This window comes from Narcine bancroftii, chromosome 2 (assembly GCF_036971445.1).
Source record: "Narcine bancroftii isolate sNarBan1 chromosome 2, sNarBan1.hap1, whole genome shotgun sequence".
NCBI lineage: Eukaryota > Metazoa > Chordata > Chondrichthyes > Torpediniformes > Narcinidae > Narcine > Narcine bancroftii.
The window spans coordinates 49769039-49788463 of NC_091470.1; the positions used below are offsets into that span (position 1 = coordinate 49769039).

Below are 19425 nucleotides of genomic sequence, written 5' to 3' on the forward strand. Positions count from 1 at the left end.
TCTGGAATTCAGATTCCAATGCTGTTCTGTAGTCAAGAGTACTTTAAAAGGAAACTTTCATTCCTTTAATTCCTTTATACTGTGTTTGAAAGGTGCAGTACACTGTAGATATGTCCTTTTTTCAAAGTTTCTCTGCCAAGATGCTTAAAAATCAAGTTAAAGTAATTGCCTGAAGTGTTCCTGTGAATAAAATTTAAAAGCCTCTTACCTTCTGAAATAGCTTCAGTAGCTCGGCGAATACCACGATCAAATGCTCTAGCATCAGCAGGACTCTGAAAAGTAAGCCCAAACTTCTTTTCATTTATCTTCCAGTGGTGAAATATTGGGTTAACTTTGTTGTAAACGAGATCCTTCTTCAGGGCACATTCTAAAACCACCTGTATAGTTGAAAAACAAATTTAAATGAACTTTAAAAATATGCATTAATCAATTCAATAACCAAGAGCAATCTATATTCTTACCCCATTTTAACCGTATATTTTAAATTCTAGCAGTGATAACTACAATTGAGCAAAAATAAATAAATATGCATTAAACCATTACTCTTAAACATGGCAACATATTTTAGTCGTCTTGGCACTAGATACCAGTTTATCATCTTCATTCCATTTTACTAAAAAACCAGAAATGTGATGAGAGTTTATTGTCGGATATACAAATACAAAGTACGAATGCACCAAAATTCCAACTTATTGCAGGTACAAAAGAAACACCAACTACAATGAAACAAATTAAATTACCATAATAAGCTGAGGCTGAAAGAATAATAATAAACATGAAAGGATAGATAAATAAATATTTACAGTTGCAATTAGTGCAAGAAAAAAGTGGCATTTTCAATAGTGCAGTTAAATGTTTTGGTGGTTGGAGTACTTTGGTTAAGGTTGGTTAAGGTAATATGGGGAAGTTCAAGAGCCTGATGCCTGTCTCAATAATTCTTGAACCTAAAAGTGTTGGGCCTCAGACTTCTGCATCCTGCCTAAAGGTGGCATTGAGAAGTGATCGTGACCAGGCTGAGCAGGATGCTTAATGATGTTGAATACCTTCTTGAGTGAAGTCGTGAGGGAGCCTCCCACTTCCCTTACTACTTTAAGGACTTCCTATCACTTCCAACTATGCTCAATAGTTCCTCCTTTGTTCAGAGACCAATTTTTGCTTGATTTAATTTAATGAAGCTTTGTACTATATTCAAGGCAGTATACCAAGATGTCTCAAAAGAAATTGGAAAACAAAATCACATTTTCAGTTTAATCTCAGAAATCTGACTTGATTGTGACAGTTTGTCGTTTTTTTAATTCTATCTGGTAGTATTTCTGTATACCTTTAAAAGACAGTCCCATGCTCTTCTTAATCAGCTGAATGTCGTCATCAACATTTGGGGTATACTGCTGTTTCACTTTAGGGACCAAGGACTGTAAAATAATGGGAGTGGAAAAAGAACCTTCACATGAGAGGTCAAATCCTTTCTTCTCTCACAGACTCTGCCACAACTGGGTAGTTTGGGAGGTTGTGGGGTGGGAGAGGGTGGGAAATATCATGCTTTTCTAAAAGAGGCTTTAAGAACATAATTGAAAGGCATCCTTTGATCACAACACCCTGTAATAATGCATCTGTTTCAACGGTTAGTGATACGCATGCAAACAAAATGAACTGCTCAGAGGTGCCCAAAATCAATTTCAGCTTTAATACCGGTGGGTTTCTAACAATGGTGCACTTATCTTCAAAGTCAATTTGGAGAATTTTGCAGGAAATATTGGAGATGTATTTCCAGTGTTTTGAGGTATTTGATGCAGGTAGTTCACATCACACAAGTAAACAGGGGGGCAGGGATCACTGTTAACTAACTGGCTGCTTGCTTTGTGCTGGATTTGAGGTCCTGAACTTCAAATACCTCTCTTCAGTCATCCAAAGTCAATTCTGGCACACAGAAGGCTGTGGAAAATTACACTTGATGTCTGCCTTTGGCAGTAGGTGGCTCCAGAGATTTGGAAATGTTGTCTAAATTTTTAAAGACCTAATTGTGAACTCTTTTTGAAGGGGCTGTGTTATACAATGGAGACAGATTTGAGGGATATTCTCTCCCATGATCCAATGAATGAATTGATAGTGACTTTGAGCTCAGCCTCAACATACAATTAGGGTAGATCAAGGACCAAAGTTGAGTGAGCTTCATTCCAGAATGTTAGAGATATGAGTGGAACAGTTTTCTATATGTCCTCTATCGATTAGTTGCACTCCAGCTAGAAGTTCAGTATTGCAACAAGAAAGATTGAAGAAAACATTTGGGTTATTATAGAGTCTTGAAAACATTTTCACTGGAATTGATATGCAGATCAAGAAAATCAATGCAGAAGACAAGGATCCTGCAAAGATAGCTCTTCTCAGACAGAGCTTCTCAGATAAATTGATGGCTCCCAAACAACAGGAGCCAAGAAGAATCCAGCATTTGGACTGGCTTGAAGTCTATCATAACAGACATGTAGGCTGAGATTCTTGGGCTGTCTACCAGGCAAATGCCAGAACTAGATTGATGAGGATAGTCAGGATCGAGGAATTAATGAATTCCTAATGCAAGGCATTCTTGGGATGGAAGTTCCACCTTACCGATTAAAACAGAAATCTCTTAATCTAAAGGATACATGATGGCTCAAAGGGGCATAGGAAATGACAATAGCATGCTATTAACCATGACAGGCATGGATTAAAGCTATTGAGACCATCTATGGTCCAAACACACAACAGCTGAACTTGGTTCTGAACATCGCAGAGCGGCAGGACTTCCTGAAAGGAACTTCTTGAAAAATACTTCAACAGTTATTAAGACGGTAGTATCCTTGGTTGCCTATTTCAGCAAGCCGCTTAGTCAAAGCACCTCCACCACTGTCAGACAAGCATTAGAGGCAAGAGCTAACTAAAGAACAACAGAGGACCAGAGGAAATCCATGTCAAATATCGAACATTTCATTCAGAAGATTGTATCTCAAATTGACCATCTCATCTGAGAAGAACAAAAAAATGTCACGGTCTTTCAAATTCTGTAAACGCTTTCAAGAAAGAATACAAATCTAATTATGGCATATAGAGGAGTGTTTCAAAGTTCATCAGATTTATTGTCAGAGCACATAAATGACATCTGCCTGCAGGCCAGGCAGATTTTCTACTTAACAGTAGTGCAAAAAAAATTGAACTCAAGATATGTGTACAAATGTGAGAAATGTAAACAAGAAGGCAGTGAAAACTGTGCAATTCAGAAAATAATGTCGTTAAATGAGTCCTTGATTAGTTTGTTGTTTAGAAGTCTGATGGTAGAGGGGTAGCAACTGATAATGAGCCTGGTGGTACAAGTCTTGAGGCAGCAGCAAGAACAGAGCACGTCCAGGGTGGCGTGAACCCTTGATGATTGTTGCTGGTCTCAGACGACAGTTTTCCATGTAGATTTTCTCGATGGTGGGGAGTTTTTTCTGTGATGCACTGGGCTGTGTTCACTTCCTTTTGCAGGGCTTTCTGCTTAGTAATATTGGAGGTCTCCATACCAGGCCATGATGCAGCCAGTCAGCACACTTGCTACCGCACATCTATAGGTTTGCAACATTATACCAAACCTCTGAGAGAGGCGGTGATGTGTTTTCTTCACCATGACATTTGTGTGTTGGGTCCAAGAAGGGTCTTGTGAGATAGTGACTCCTAAGAAATTAAATTTGCTCACCCTCTCTACCTCTGATTTCCCCCAATGCTCACTGGATCAAACACCTTTGGTTTTCCCCTCCTGAAGTCCACAATCAACTCCTTGGTTTTGGTGATATAGCATGTGAGGTTGTGGTTAGTCAACCATTCAGCCGTTTTCAATCTCGTTCTTGTATGCGGACTCATTACCCAGCAGATTTGTGGATGGTGTTTTTGCACCTAGCCACGGTTATAGAGCAAGGGGCTAAGAACTCAGTCCTGTGGTGTTCCAGTAATAATGGAGATTGTGGAGATGTTCTTACCTATCCTCACTGATCGTGGTCTTGGGGAGAGGAAACCCAGGATCTAATTATTCAGTGAGGTGTTGAGGTATTTGCTGATCAATTTTGAAGGATGGTGATGTTGAATGCCGAACTGTAGTCGATAAAGAGCATCCCGATTTATGTGTCTTTGCTGACCACAGGGTCAGTGCCAAAGAGGGCATCCGCAGGAATTGCCCCCCCCCCCAAACGAGGTGCTGTACCCTTGCTGTCAGACCTGCCCCCACTCCCTCCTGCGTCAGTAGTGTCTAGGTTGATGCATGCTAGCGACTCTCCACAAACCCCCTGCCGCATCACATGCATGCATCAAGTGTCAGTAGTGCCTAGTGATGCTTGATGCAATAAAAGGAGCAGGTGGCACCTTCTAGCACACCCTCCCCCCCACTTACCTGGTTGACAGACCCTGCAAGCATCCCCACCCTCCCCCCCATCCCACTGAATGAGCCCCCTTCTAAAATATCTCTGGCGCCGACCCTGGCTGTCCAGGTATTCAAGAACTTTGTGCAGAGCCAGTGAGATGACATCTGCCATGGACCAGTTGCTGCGGAAGGCAAATTGGAAAGGATCCATGTCACCGCTCAGACGGGAGCTGATATCCTTTAATATCAGCCTCTCAAAACACTTCATCACTATGGATATGATTGTCACTGGTCGGTAATCTTCTGACTTCTCCAGTGAAAGTCTTCATGTTCCAAAAAGCCCTTTACTCCATTTCTTGACAGAGATAGCAGGGCATCCTTTTCAAATTGGCTGCTTTAATATTGTAAAAGCATTACATTTCAAATATATTATGAAGTCTACATGCATCTTTTCAGCATATTTCAGCTATTGACAACCATATATATATTAGGTCTTTGGCATACAAATTGGTTCAATATGTTTTGCCCGCTTTAATGTCTTGACCAAAAAATAGACTGCCACATCAAAATTCACAAAACAAAATCCTCTTTCAACAAATAAGTTTGAAGCTCGACAAAAGTTAGTAGCATTACATCCGGTATCTATTTCTGTCTGGAGTTAAACAGGAAAGTCTGCAGACACTGTTATTGCAGTCCAAAACAAAAAAGTGCTGGAGAAATTCAACAGGTCACGTGGCTAAAAAGAAAGGGATATATATTCAACGTTTTGGGCCTGAGCAAAAAGCAAGCAGGCACCCGAATAAACTAACCATCCTGGACTTTCTCATCCACTCATTCCTTTCCACTAAATGCCCCCTTGGTACCTTCCTGCGAGCACAGATAATTCTTCACTTGAGCCCACGTGACCTCCTTTACCACCATTCAGGGTACCAAACAGTCCTTCCAAGTGAAGAAACACTTGTGAATCTGCAGTGGTCATCTATTGCATATGGTGCTCCAGTTGTGGGCTTCTTTACATCAGAGAGACTGGACACAAACTGGGAGCTATGCTGCAGACTGGGAGATCATTTCATTGATCACCTTCTCTCTGCCTGCTGAATTACAGGTACCTCTCAGTGGCCTATCACATCCCATTCCTAGAATGACATGTCTGTTCATGGCCTCATGCACTCTTAAACTGAGGCTACAGGCAAATTGCAGCAACAAGACCCAAGATTCTGTCTAGGCACTCTCCAACAGGGTGGCATTAACAATGATTTTTCCTGTTTACATGCGGTCACTCATTAGTCTCTCTCCCTCCCCACCCCCCCCCCCACCATCCTTTGTCTTCTCCCTTCCCTGTCATTTTTTTTCTCTCAAGCTCTTGCACCCATATCTAACTATGACCTCACCTCCCTGTCCCCCCTTTTTTCCTCTCCTTCCCCCCATCTTTTTATTCAGGTATCTGGCTGCTTTTTGCTCATAGCTTGACAAAGGGCTCCAGCTCAAAATATTGTTATATCCCGTTGCTTCTTACAGGTATAGTGTGACCTGCCTGCTAAGTTTATCCAATACTTTTGTGTATTGCATCTATTTCTGCCCAGTGGTTTATTCAAATCACGTGTTTTCTGAAAACGGCAATTTGCTTACTCAGCAAATTGAACTATACCAATGTACACCCTTTAGCAACTTAACACAGGCTTAACTAGCCAAGGATCAAAGGAACTATCCAATACAAAAGCAGAAACCACAATTTGAGCTTCGTTTTAAATGTGCGTGTAAAGATTACATGTGAATATTTCAAAATCTTGTGCATCAATGTATTGAAGTCTTCGTGTCCTAATTGTTTTGATGTTGGAGGGTTCAAACCATGGAAAAATTGAGATTTCCATTTAAGATGAGATAAGGTGAAGTAAAAATAGTCTTTGTTATAGATGTAAAAGTAGATGGTCTTTGCCATGAGATAGAGTATGAAAGCTAAGCTCTCAAACAACCTGGGCAATACCAAAACATTATCATGTTAATAGATTATGTTGTTCAACATTTAACTAGAGCAAATACTTTTATACAAAAATGGACACCAGGGAAGCAGTTTGAAAATATTCTTCCATGAGGATTTTGTAAAGGGGAAAGATTGGAATCCCAATTTCTAAGAAGTAGATGCAACATATGTACGTCTGTATGTTTCACCTTGTAAAAACTACCAGATGTTGTGGTTTGTTCTTTATTTACTGCATCCTTACTGAGAGAAGATTTCTCATTGAGCTTACTTTTCCAAATTTCAATTGGCTAATTTTTATTCGAATTTCTCGTCAAAATGTGATAGATATAAGACTGAAGTAGGTACATTATTTCATGTTTTGGGCATGTTCCTTGCTTTCCAATTATTGGGAAAGTATCTTCCATACCGTGTGTTTAGTTCTTAATATTAATTTAGCTCCTAATTATTTTCTTGCTCTATTTGAAATAAGTAAGTCAGTTGATTTAAATTTGTCTGGGCTACAATTCCATGTAGTTGCTTTTGCTCTTCTTATTGCCAGAAGAGCTATACTTATGAGATGGAAGGATGCTGTCTATCCCTCCTGCACATACTCAATAGTTGTTATCTGATGTGATGGCAGGCTTGACATGAACCTTATTTTTTTTTAATTTATGGGGTCCTTTCTTAATTATTTTCAGAATTTATAAGATTATTGGATCCCATTTTACAGTTTGGTTGTCCTTTCTTTCATGTATTAATGGAACATATATGTTTAATCAATGCTTCCATCAGCGCTGTCTCCGCTCCATCCTCAACATTCATTGGAATGACTTCATCACCAACATCGAAGTACTCGAACTGGCAGAGTCCGCAGCATTGAATCCATGCTGTTGAAGACCCAACTGCGCTGGGTGGGTCACATCTCCAGAATGGAGGACCATCGCTTTCCCAAGATTGTGTTCTATGGCGAGCTCTCCACTGGCCATCGAGACAGAGGTGCACCAAAGAAGAGGTACAAGGACTGTTTAAAGAAATCTCTTGGTGCCTGCCCCATTGACCACCGCCAGTGGGCTGATCTCGCCTCCAACCGTGCATCTTGGCGCCTCACAGTTCGGTGGGCAGCAACCTCCTTTGAAGAAGACCGCAGAGCCCACCTCACTGACAAAAGACAAAGGAGGAAAAACCCAACACCCAACCCCAACCAACCAATTTTCCCTTGCAACTGCTGCAATCATGCCTGCTTGTCCCGCATTGGACTTGTCAATCACCAACAAGCCTGCAGCAGACGTGGACATACCCCTCCATAAATCTTCGTCCACGAAGCCAAGCCAAAGAAAAGAAGATGTTTAATCATAACTGCACAAGGGAAGGGTTAGATTATATTAAAAGTTTTTTATTTTATATACGGTACATTTTTGTCTCTTTCATAGATTGTTTACAGCTATTTATTAATATACATTAACTTTGTTGGATATATATACACACACGCACACACACACACACATATAAGATTGGAGAGATAGAGAGGACTTCTGGCTTTTTGTACCTTCCAAGGCAAATAGTATCCCCTGTGAAAATTGAGGGTTTTTTTTATAATATTTTACTTTTCACACTATGATTCATATCAAACAAAATATGTACAAACGTTTTTCATTAAATTTACACAGTGGTCTTTTCTCCCCTTTTTTTTCCCCTTTCCCTCCCTCCCTCCTCTCTACCCACCCCCCTCCAAAACCCATAAATATTCAACATTTAGAATACAATAAAACCATAAAACAATATCTTCACACAAAGGAAAATGAACAAGAAAAATGCGTCATCTATTTATTACACACTGAATCTAGTCATTTTGTCTTATCATTTTCATTCTCATTTTAGGGGATGGAGGTTATAGGCATGCTCTCTCTGATATGTTCCATGTATGGTTCCCAAATTTGTTCAAACATTGTGACTTTATTTTTTAAATTACATGTTATTTTTAAAAATAGAATACATTTATTCATTTCCATGTACCATTGCTGTCTTCCATTTTCCAAGTTGACATTATACATTTTTTTGCTATCGTTAAGGCTATCATGATGAATTTTTTTTGCACTTTGTCCAATTTGAGGTCTAATTCTCTACTTCTTATGTTACTTAAAAGAAATATCTCTGGTTTTTTTTGGTATATTATTTTTTGTTATTTTATTTAGTATCTGATTTAATTCTTCCCAAACCGTATTTACTTTCGTACATGTCCAAGTTGTATGTAGTGTTGTTCCCATTTCCTTCTTACAGCGAAAACATCTATCCGATAATGTTGAATCCCATTTTTTAAATTTCTGAGGAGTGATATATACCCTGTGTAACCAATTATACTGTATCATGCATAACCTTGTGTTTATTGTATTCTTCATAGTTCCAGAACATAACTTTTCCCATACTTAATTTTTTATCATTATGTTTAGATCTTTTTCCCACTTCTGCTTCAGTATGTAATTTATTTCATTTTCCTTATCCTGCAGCTTAATGTACATGTTGGTTAAAAATCTTTTAATTATCAGTATGTCTGTAATCATGTATTCAAAGCTGCTTCCTTCAGGTAATCTCAAGCTGTTTCCCAATTTATCCTTTAAATAAGCTTTCAATTGATGATATGCAAACATTGTACCATGAGTTATTCCATATTTGTACTTCAACTGTTCAAATGTTAATAAATTATTTTCCAAAAAACAATTTTCTATTCTTTTGATTCCTTTTCTCTCCCACTCTCTAAAGGAAAGGTTGTCTATTGTAAAAGGGATTAGCGGATTTTGCGTCAATAGTAATTTTGGTATTTGATCATTCGTTTTTTTTTCCTTTCTTCCATGTAAATGATGCAGTACTGGTGAGTTTTTATATTGCACCAGCTTTTCATCCCACTTATAAAGTATATGTTCCGGTACTTTCTCCCATATTTTATCTAGTTCTATCTTAGTCCAAGTCTGGTTTTTCCTTTGTCTGGCAAAAATCTGATAAATACCTTAATTGTGCGGCTCTATAATAATTTCTAAAATTTAGTAACTGCAAACCACCTTGATTATACCTCTCTGCTAATTTATCTAACACTACCCTTGGATTTCTCCCTTTCCACAAGAATTTCATTATTCTCTTTAGTTCCTTGAAGAATTTTTCTGTTAAGGGAATTGGTAATGTTTGAAATAATCCTTGGGAACACGTTCATTTTAATGCAGTTTACCCTCCCTATCAACATTAGTGGTAATTCTTTCCAATGTTTTAAGTCTTCCTGCAATTACTTTATTAGTGGCTGATAATTTAGTTTGTACAAGTGGCTTAAGTTATTGTCTAATCTGATCCCTAGGTATTGGATTGCTTGTGCTTGCCATTTAAATGGTGATTCTTTTTTAAACTCCATATAGTCTGTGTTACTCATTGGCATCACTTCACTTTTATTTGCGTTGATCTTGAACCCCGATATTTCTCCATATTTCCTTCAATTTCTTATGTAATTCTTTTACTGATACCTCTGGTTCTGTTAGGTATACTATTATGTCATCTGCAAATAAGCTGATTTTATACTCCTTCTCCTTTATTTTATCCCTTTTATTTTATTTTATTTTCTATTCTTATCAGTTCTGCCAAAGGTTCTATTCCTAAGGCGAACGATGAGGGGGATAGTGGACATCCCTGTCTAGTTGACCTATGTAATTTAAAGTGACTCGATACATATCCATTTACTGTTACCTTTGCCAACAGTCCATTATACAATGCTTTAATCCAATTTATATATTTTTCTGGTCGATTGAACTTCTGTAATACTTTAAATAAGTAATTCCACTCTACTCTGTCAAAGGCTTTTTCTGCATCTAGAGCAACAGCCACTGCTGGTTTCTTATTTCCTTGAAATGTGTGGATTAGATTAATAAGTTTGCAGACATTGTCTGATGTTCGTCTTTTCTTAATAAATCCAGTTTGATCTTGTTTTACTATTTTAGGTACACAATCGGCCAATCTGTTTGCTAATAATTTTGCTATTATCTTATAGTCTGAGTTAAGTAGAGATATTGGTCTATATGATGCTGGTATTAATGGATCCTTCCCCGTCTTTGGTATTACTGTAATATTGCTGTCTTACATAAATCTGGCAAGTTTTGTGTTTCTTTTATCTGGTTCATAACTTCCAGGAGAGGAGGAATTAATAATTCTTTAAATGTTTTATAGACTTCTATTGGAAATCCATCCTCTCCTTGTGTTTTATTGTTCGGCAGCTTTTTTAATATATCCTGTATTTCCTCTATTTCAAATGGTTTTATTAGTCTGTTTCGTTCCTCTTCTTGCAATTTCGGCAATTCAATTTTAGCTAAAAATTCCTCTATTTTGTTATCTTTCCCCTCATTCTCAGTTTGATACAATTGTACATAAAATTCCTTAAAATTTTCATTAATCTCTGTTGGATTATATGTAATTTGTTTGTCCTTCTTCCTTGATGCCAGTATTGTTCTTTTAGCTTGTTCTGTTTTAAGTTACCAGGCTAATATTTTATATGTTTTTTTCTCCCAGTTCATAATACTTTTGCTTTGTTTTCATTATGTTCTTCTCCACCTTGTATGTTTGTAATGTTTCGTATTTAAATTTTTTGTCCGCCAATTCTCTCCTTTTTGTTATATCATCCCTTTTTACTAATTCCTTTTCTGTACTTATCTCCCTTTCCAACTGCTCTATTTCCCGATTGTAATCCTTTTTCATCTTAGTCACATAACTTATTATCTGCCCTCTAATGAAGGCTTTCATTGCGTCCCATAATATAAATTCGTCTTTCACTGATACTGTGTTTATTTCAAAATGTTTTAATTTGGTGTTCAATAAACTCCCTAAATTCCTGTCTTTTAAGTAGCTGATGGAGTTTAACTTCCATCTGTATGTTATTGGTGGGATGTCCTCCAGTTCTATTGCTAATAATAGGGGTGAATGATCGGATAGCAATCTAGCTTTATACTCAGTTTTCCTGACTCTCCCTTGAATATGGGCTGACAACAAAAATGTATCAATCCTTGAGTAAGTTTTGTGCCTACTCGAATAATATGGAAATTCCTTCTCTCTTGGGTGTTGCCTCCTCCATATATCCTTAAGTTTCATTTCCTGCATTGATTTAACCATAAATTGGGCTACTTTATTCTTTTTACTTGTCTTTTGTCCAGTTTTATCCAACATTGGGTCCAAATTAAGGTTAAAATCCCCTCCTATCAATATATTTCCTTGTGTGTCTGCAGTCTTCAAAAAAATATCCTGCATAAATTTTGATCCCCCTAGTTAGGTGCGTATACATTGAGCAAATTCCAAAATTCTGAGTATATCTGGCACTTTATCATTGCGTACCTCCAAATTCCTCCTCCATTTTGATTGGTACATTTTTGTTAACTAGTATGGCTACAACTCTAGCTTTTGAATTATAGGATGCTGCCGTTACGTGTCCTACCCAATCTCTCTTTAGTTTGTTATGTTCTGCTTCAGTTAGATGCGTTTTCTGCACAAATGCTATATCTATTTTTTTCTTTTTCAATAAATTTAGTAGCCTCTTCCTTTTAATTTGGTTATGTACACCATTATGTTTATAGTCATAAAGTTCAACATAGCCATCTTATATTTTGCATAAACCTCTTCGCCACCTCCATCCCCCTTTTCCCCATTTTCATCTCTTAGTTTTCTCTTATTACACTTAATGTACGATACCACATTTAAAACAAAGTATCCCCGCAGTTCCCACATCCACTAATACCTTGACCCCAAACGTTTCCCCCCCCCCCTCTCTGAGTTGCCCCATATCCCTTGCCGGGCAACCACAACTCCCCTTTTCATTTGGTTTGTGATCTTGTTCGCAGCGTCAACTGATTTTGCAGTGAAGGTTATTCATCCTCCACCAAGCCCTCTCCAAAAAACTTTAAAAAAAAACACATATAAAAGCTCTCTCTCTTTCCCCACCCCCACTCCCTTCCTTCCCTTCTCTTTTCCCTCAGTTCTTTACATATACATTGTTTTTACATCTTTATATATATATACTTTATCGCCGTTCTTCATTCTTGTTACATCTCTTCATCTCTTCTCCTGTCCTGCAAACATTCTGCAAATTCTTGCGGTTTCTCTGGATCCGAGAACAGTCTGTTTTGCTCCCTGGGTATAAATATTTTAAGCACGGCTGGATGTTTTAATATGAATTTGTAACCTTTTTTCCATAAAATCGATTTTGCTGTATTAAACTCCTTCCTCCTCTTTCAGAGTTTAAGATTTATGTCTAGGTAAAAAATATTTTTTGACCCTTGTATTCCAATGGTTTATTATCTTCTCTAATTTTATCCTTTGCCCGTTCCAGTATATTTTCTCTTGTCGTGTATCTCAAAAAATTTTCTAAGATGGATCTTGGTTTTTGATGTGCCTGTGGTTTCAGAGCTAATGCTCTGTGTGCCCTTTCTATTTTCATTTCTTACTGCATTTCTGTCATTCCCAGGACCTTCGGGATCCATCCTTTTATAAATTCCTTCATATCTGTGCCTTCTTCACCCTCCTTCAGGCCCACTATTTTTGTTATTTTGCCTATAATTTTCCAACATATCAATTTTCTGAGATAACAACTCTTGTGTCTCTAATTTTTTTGTCACTTTCTTCCAGACTTAAGTCAATTACTTCCATTTCTATAGCTGTTTCCCGCTCTTCCACATTCTCTACTCTTTTCCCTATTTCTGTCATTACCAGTTCTAACCTTTTCATTTTATCTTCTGTTCTTTTCATTTCCTTTTAATTACATTAAACTCTAATTATGACCATTCTTTTAGGGATCTCATTTGTTCTTCAAAAAAGACTATCTTTATTCTGTTCATCAGTTTTACCTTCTATTTCTCTGTGAAGATCTTGGTCTTCTTCTTCCTCTTCTTCTGTGTCTATATCTGTGTTTGTGTTTGTATCTCTTTGTCGGGCCTCTTGTTGCTGGGCCTCCCCTCGTGGGCTGCTCGTCTGTTGTGCTTCCTGATGTTGATCTTCTTGTCGGTCATCCTTCCGTCTATCTCCCTCTTCTGTTTCATTGTTCCCTCTTCTGCTGGCTTCCTCGTCCTCCAGCTGAGCCCCCCTCCCGCGGGTGTCCTCTTTCTTCTTTGATTACACAGTTGCGCACTTTTGTTTTGCTCCGAGAGCCATTTTTGTAATGCACCGGCTGGTGGGTCGGGTGCCCCTCGCCACCACAGCGTCCTTTTCCTTCATGCAGTTAAGGCCTTCTTCTATCTTCTCTGGTGACTTTTCTACTTTTTTTTCCAGTTGCTTTTACTTTCTCCTTCTTGGGAGCCATCTTCTTTCTCTTCTCTGTATCTTTATCTTCTATTTCTTATATTTTATTTTTGTTATGCTTTGCTTTTTCCTAACATTTTTTTCCTATTTTCCTGGAGAGGGCTGGTTTTCCCAACCGGCCACTACTCCATCACGTGACTCCCCTCTGAATGTTGAGGGTTTAAGAAAACTTCCTACTACACTTTTTTTTCGCATAGAAGGGACTTCCTAAGGAATCTAGCCTGAGGAGGCCCATATTTGTAACTTTTAGGCGCCTCTGAATTAAAATTCAAACAATTAAAATGCTAAAAATTTGTCCAGCTCCCCTTTAAAGTACAGTAAAATCCTTGGTATCTGGAATTGAAGCAACCAGCAAAAAAAATTACAATACATTTTTAAAAGTTTAAAATTGTGAAAGCAAAACATCCTTAGTGAAGATGAAACCAAATCCCTGTTGTGCCCTGCCCACAGCAGCTGTTTGAAAAAGTTTAAATAAAGTTGTGTTTGAATAAAATGGCACTGCCCAGGATGAATAGATGGCTGATGGCGCAGGGGTGAAATCTCCCAAAGTTTCTCCCTATCACTCCCCCGTAAGAGTCTTTATCTTTACTAGTAAAGCTTTATCTGAAAACTTGGCAGAAACAGGGTTAATTATAATGGCATCATGGTTAGTGTAGCATTAGCATAACACTGTTACAGCTCCAGCAACTGGGATTCAAATTTAAATTTAGCAAGTTACAGGAATTACCTGATTAAAGTGAACTTTACCAACGCATTTAAAGACTACAATACTGATTTTTTTTTACAAATTTATTTTTCATTTGCGCTGTCTTTTGTCTTTTAAACTGTTTATTCTTAATGTAGGTGTATTAGTTAGGCATTATAAGAGTTTGTCTCAGGCAGCAGAAAAAAATCTGCATTTCCGGCATCTGCAATCCTCGTAGATGCCGGATACCAGAAATTTCACTGTAATAGTTTCATGAACATCTGAAAAAATCACAAATGAAAATATCAATTTGAGCCTTGCATAATAATCGAGAAGGATCTAAATATTGCCCTTCTGTAACAAATTCCCATGATGAACAAAATTTGAAAACTGTCACTTCAACAGGAGGTTTTCATATTTGTGCAGCATGAAATATCCTCAAGGAACAGTTTTGTGACTGCTCTGTTTTAAACGTTTAATAGCTTTCATTTCTCAGCCAATAGAACTGGACAAATTTACAGATGTTCTATAGTTCTTGATGGACAAATTTTGCCAATCTTTCATTTTATAATCATTGTATGTGCACATCTACGGAACCAGAGAGAACCAATAAGATTGAAAAATTATGAACATATTGCACAGAATTTGAAATGGGAAGCACCAGTCAGAAATATGAATACAATGATAGGCCAACTACAAAAGGCAAAGGGAATGTGGGAGGATATACATTGGATTTCAATACACATGAAGCAAAATGTTAAAAATGAAACATTTTTACAAATATTCAACAGCACAAAAATTTTTTTGAAATGATTCCATTCATTGTTGTTTCAGAACGAACTCAAAGATGCCCCCCACACCCACATGAAATGAGTAAAATACCAATTTACAAATTTTGTCAGTGAGTGGTGAATTGGAGCTTTACCTTTCATAGCCTTTGCAATGGTCTACAAGCTAACCATTTTTATTTAATTTCAGCTCACACTTTTCATAAATTTCTTCAATTTTTGAGTCATTTGGTTCAATCCAAATACTGGATGCAGCTACAGCACCATGTCAGTCTGAATCAAACTTTAGAAACTTAGTTAATAACGCTAAACAGAAACTTCATGATGAAAGATTATATCAACCCAAGTGTTCCTCAATTGGCATATATAGATGATTCTTGACTTTTAATTTTGAGACGAGTTTTGACCTGCAATATCTGCCAAAAAACTGATTTATGCCACATTAAAATGATCATAACTGCAGGCCAGAAGCAGAGCACAGTAAGGCACTATGATTAATTGGGATTCCTATTTGTAGTTACCCTGTTTCAAAATTAGAGTCAGGTACAGTAAAACCTGTTATCCGGAATTGAAGCAACCGGCAGCCTCAAGCAAATGGCAAAAAAAATAAAATCGGTAGGTAAAAATATGGATATTTAAAATTGCCATGCAATCCACCAAACTCAAGCAATTGGAAAATTCACTCATCCAACATCTATCATTCCCCATTGCTGCAGGATATCAGGGGCTTTACTATATATTTGTTTGTAAGGGGATGGGGGTCAAGACAATGAAAAATACTAATGAGTAAAACATACATGCATCATGCAGGTTTTCAAAAGTAAAATAGCACCTTAAATACAATCAGAAATAGAAGTCAAAATAATTTGAACCTTAAAAGTTCATCAATAAAACCATCCAAAAGTCTCATTGCAAAAATTATTTAATTAACCGCAGATACAAAATCAATTAACTTTCACGTCACATACCCCTTATCAAGCAAAAGATCTTATTATTTGGATCTATATTTCTCAGAATTTGTACAGAAAGAGCAGAGGGACATGATCAGGAAAGTGATCAAGTTTTTGAAGTAATTTGAAGCAGCTCATGGCCCAACACAACCATCTGTTCTACAATTTAGCAGCTTACTCCCAAGTCATAAGCCATTTGATTTTTAAAAAAATTTGGTTTCATTCCCAGTTCTTTAAAATAGAGAAACAAGATTATGTACATCAGTACTGAAAACAGGAAACTTAAATCAGCTTTACAGATGTTGGATTTTTTTTTTTAAAAAGTGCAGTCCATTGCCTGAACCAAATAGTTCTCATAAAACTTCATCCTACACAGTCCTGAACTTATATCTTTATTACAATTAGGACACATTTTGAGAAACAAACTTCACGGATCATAATTATTTATAAACTTTTGCTAATCATTCCTTGTTAAACTGATTTTAAATAAAAGCTATAGAAGTGGTCAGTGTCATATTCCATGAAAGGATCAGTTAAGTCAGACACAAATTGAATGGTAAAGTTCTAATCTATGAAGATTCAAAGTGGCAAACTAAATAAATGCTCATTCTGATTGGGACTATATGTTGTGCAGTGATTAAATATCCATCTGAAAGATAAAGAACAACATGCAGATGGGTAAATTCAGTATGAAGACCAAATTGGTAAGCATTACAAACTGGCAAGCATTACAAACTGGCAAGCATTACAAACTGGCAAGCATTACAAACTGGCAAGCATTACAAACTGGCAAGCATTACAAACTGGCAAGCATTACAAACTGGCAAGCATTACAAACTGGCAAGCATTACAAACTGGCAAGCATTACAAACTGGCAAGCATTACAAACTGGCAAGCATTACAAACTGGCAAGCATTACAAACTTTACCTGTTGCTCCTTCATATACGAACAATTATAAAACTGTGGTCACTAATTTAAAGCCCATTTACACAATTATTATCAAAGAATCCCAACATTTATAAAATCTAACTGGAATCAAGTCAGTTAATTGTTCTTCAGGAATTGTTGCCAATTTTCTGAAATTAAAATAAACATACACATTTCAATTTTTTGCTTCAGGATCAACACACTCAGCAAATTACTGTCTCCTAGACCTAAAAATAGATTCAACCAACCTTTTCAGATTGGCCAATTCAAAAGAGCTTCAACTTGCAAAATCAATTTTATTTAATCTCTCCAGAATTGCTGTGGTTTCCAACATTCTGTTAATTTCAGATTTCCATTTGTTGTTTTAGAATTGACATAATTACCATATATTTCAGCATAGAAGATGAGCTGTGAAAAAAAAACTCTCAAAGAATGGGGGTTGACTTACACGCAGGATATACTTTTGAGACCTTACATTCAGTTCAAATCTAACCTGCACTGATCTGGTGTACAGGTTGACCCTTGAATAATCAAAACAAAACTGACTGCGACTGATTTTCATTGAAATTAACAACATAATTAACACCCTTCAAAAATCGCCATCATTGTCTGTTGTTACACATTTAGAATCGTTCACAATCACTCTATCATTGTCTGAAGCAAAGATGGGGCAAACACATCCATACTCTCACTGACTGAACAGTCATCATATAGGTCCCAGTCTGTATCTGATGAGGTGGTTTCTGCTTCGTCACCAATGTTCCACAATAAATCATCTTCCATGCCGTCAATTGCGCAAGAGATACCGCACTTTTTAAATGATTTTAATCATAGTCTCTAACTTTGTCCCATGCCTGGAGCACGAAGTTATACAGATCAAATGATGCAGCCTGCATTGCCCCACCTTTTGTAAATGACTTTTCTGCACTAGACATCCATGTATTCCATTCCTCAAGCACACGGTCTTTGAATGGCTTATTCAAGCAGACACTGAGAGGCTGTCAAACCACCCGGGATAACCGCCATATAAGTATTATTATAGTGGCAATCTACTTTTAGTCTTATCAGTTAAGTGGCTATAAAACATATCCCAGACCAGCAAACTCTGTTCTTTACATAAGCTGTCTGGCTGTCTGTTCCACACATTGTCTATCCATAGCTTGACACCATTTTCATCTAGCCATCCTTTTTCATGAAAACGTATAAAAATACCCACAGGGAATTTCATTTTCAGTTTAATTTTCCATTTGGTCTTAACTTTGTCCCGTCAGCCATGCACAATAATACCTGGTCCTTTCGTGGCCTGTACTTTTGGTTTGCCCAGTTTTAACTCCTTTCCATTCTACTATTCTATTGCCTACTATGTCGCAATTCATGAGGGTTTCATCCCTGTTTCCGATATTTGCCAATACCAACGAGTGTTTCTAATGGTTATGTTTAATAAGCTGGTGAAAACTTACAACTTTATGATCAAGATCTTTTGGAATTTCTGTGCAATTTTTGTTTTTTGGCATAATACCAAATTTTTCCTGTCATACATGACTGCACCAGCCTATTGTAGCCTCAAAATTATCACTGAGGTCTGGGTGCACTTGACCCACTGCAGTGCAAATGTTCCTATTTACTTATTTATTTGTTTGTTTGTTTATTTTCTGGTGACTATGTAGCATTCTGTATCCATTCTGCATCATAATTTTCCAACTCTGGCCAACAAGTGATTCCTTTTCTCAAAGAACATTGTCTTTTTGGTATTTTTCTTAAAATCCCTTTCTTCCTCCAATCTCTTACCAACTTCTCATGGACGTAAAAGTTTCTTGCAACAGCCCGTTGTTGGTTTTCTTGGCTATTTCTATCATTTTCAACTTAAAGCTCGGTTCATATTTTCATCACATGCTGCGTGGACCCTGAATGATAGCAATCACCTTCAGCCAATCCCTAGCAGATCAATCCATGTAATCGATGGAGGTCGACGAATAAGCCAGTCAATGGCCCATCTCAGGCATCGTGAGTTTTGGGGGTCGACTTGTATGCCAGTCAACGGGACACCAGGAAAATTGGGAATGACTTTTTCACCGGATATACCATAAAACCCTTAAAATGAGGCATGGGGGGGGGGGGGGGGGGGGTCAACTTATACATCAGTTGACATGCGATGAAATATATGGTATTCTTTTCTGTTCTCATACATGTTTATTTATCTCCACCCAGCAGATTAATTAACTCAATTGGCATTATCATTGATATCACTGCATCTAATAAAAAATGCTTTCCATGGTGAAGTGTGAGCTAACTGCAACTAATGTCACTTTTATAAATCCCACCATTGAGTTGATATTATCCAAATACATGGTGCTTTGTAATAAGGATATTATATCATGTGCATCCTTTCATTGGTGAAAGATGCCTATGCATGACTAAATTCATCTTTATCCTCCACCAT

General features: G+C 37.4%; 1 protein-coding gene across 2 annotated transcripts in view; it reads right to left on the reverse strand.

Moving 5' to 3' along the window:
- spred1 (sprouty related EVH1 domain containing 1) overlaps positions 1-19425 on the reverse strand; it is a 91668-nt gene that overhangs the window by 30468 nt on the left and 41775 nt on the right. For both annotated transcript variants that reach the window (XM_069916642.1, XM_069916641.1), the window contains exon 3: positions 209-377. In XM_069916642.1, the coding sequence (XP_069772743.1) occupies positions 209-377 (169 nt within the window). The remainder of the gene's footprint in view (positions 1-208; positions 378-19425) is intronic.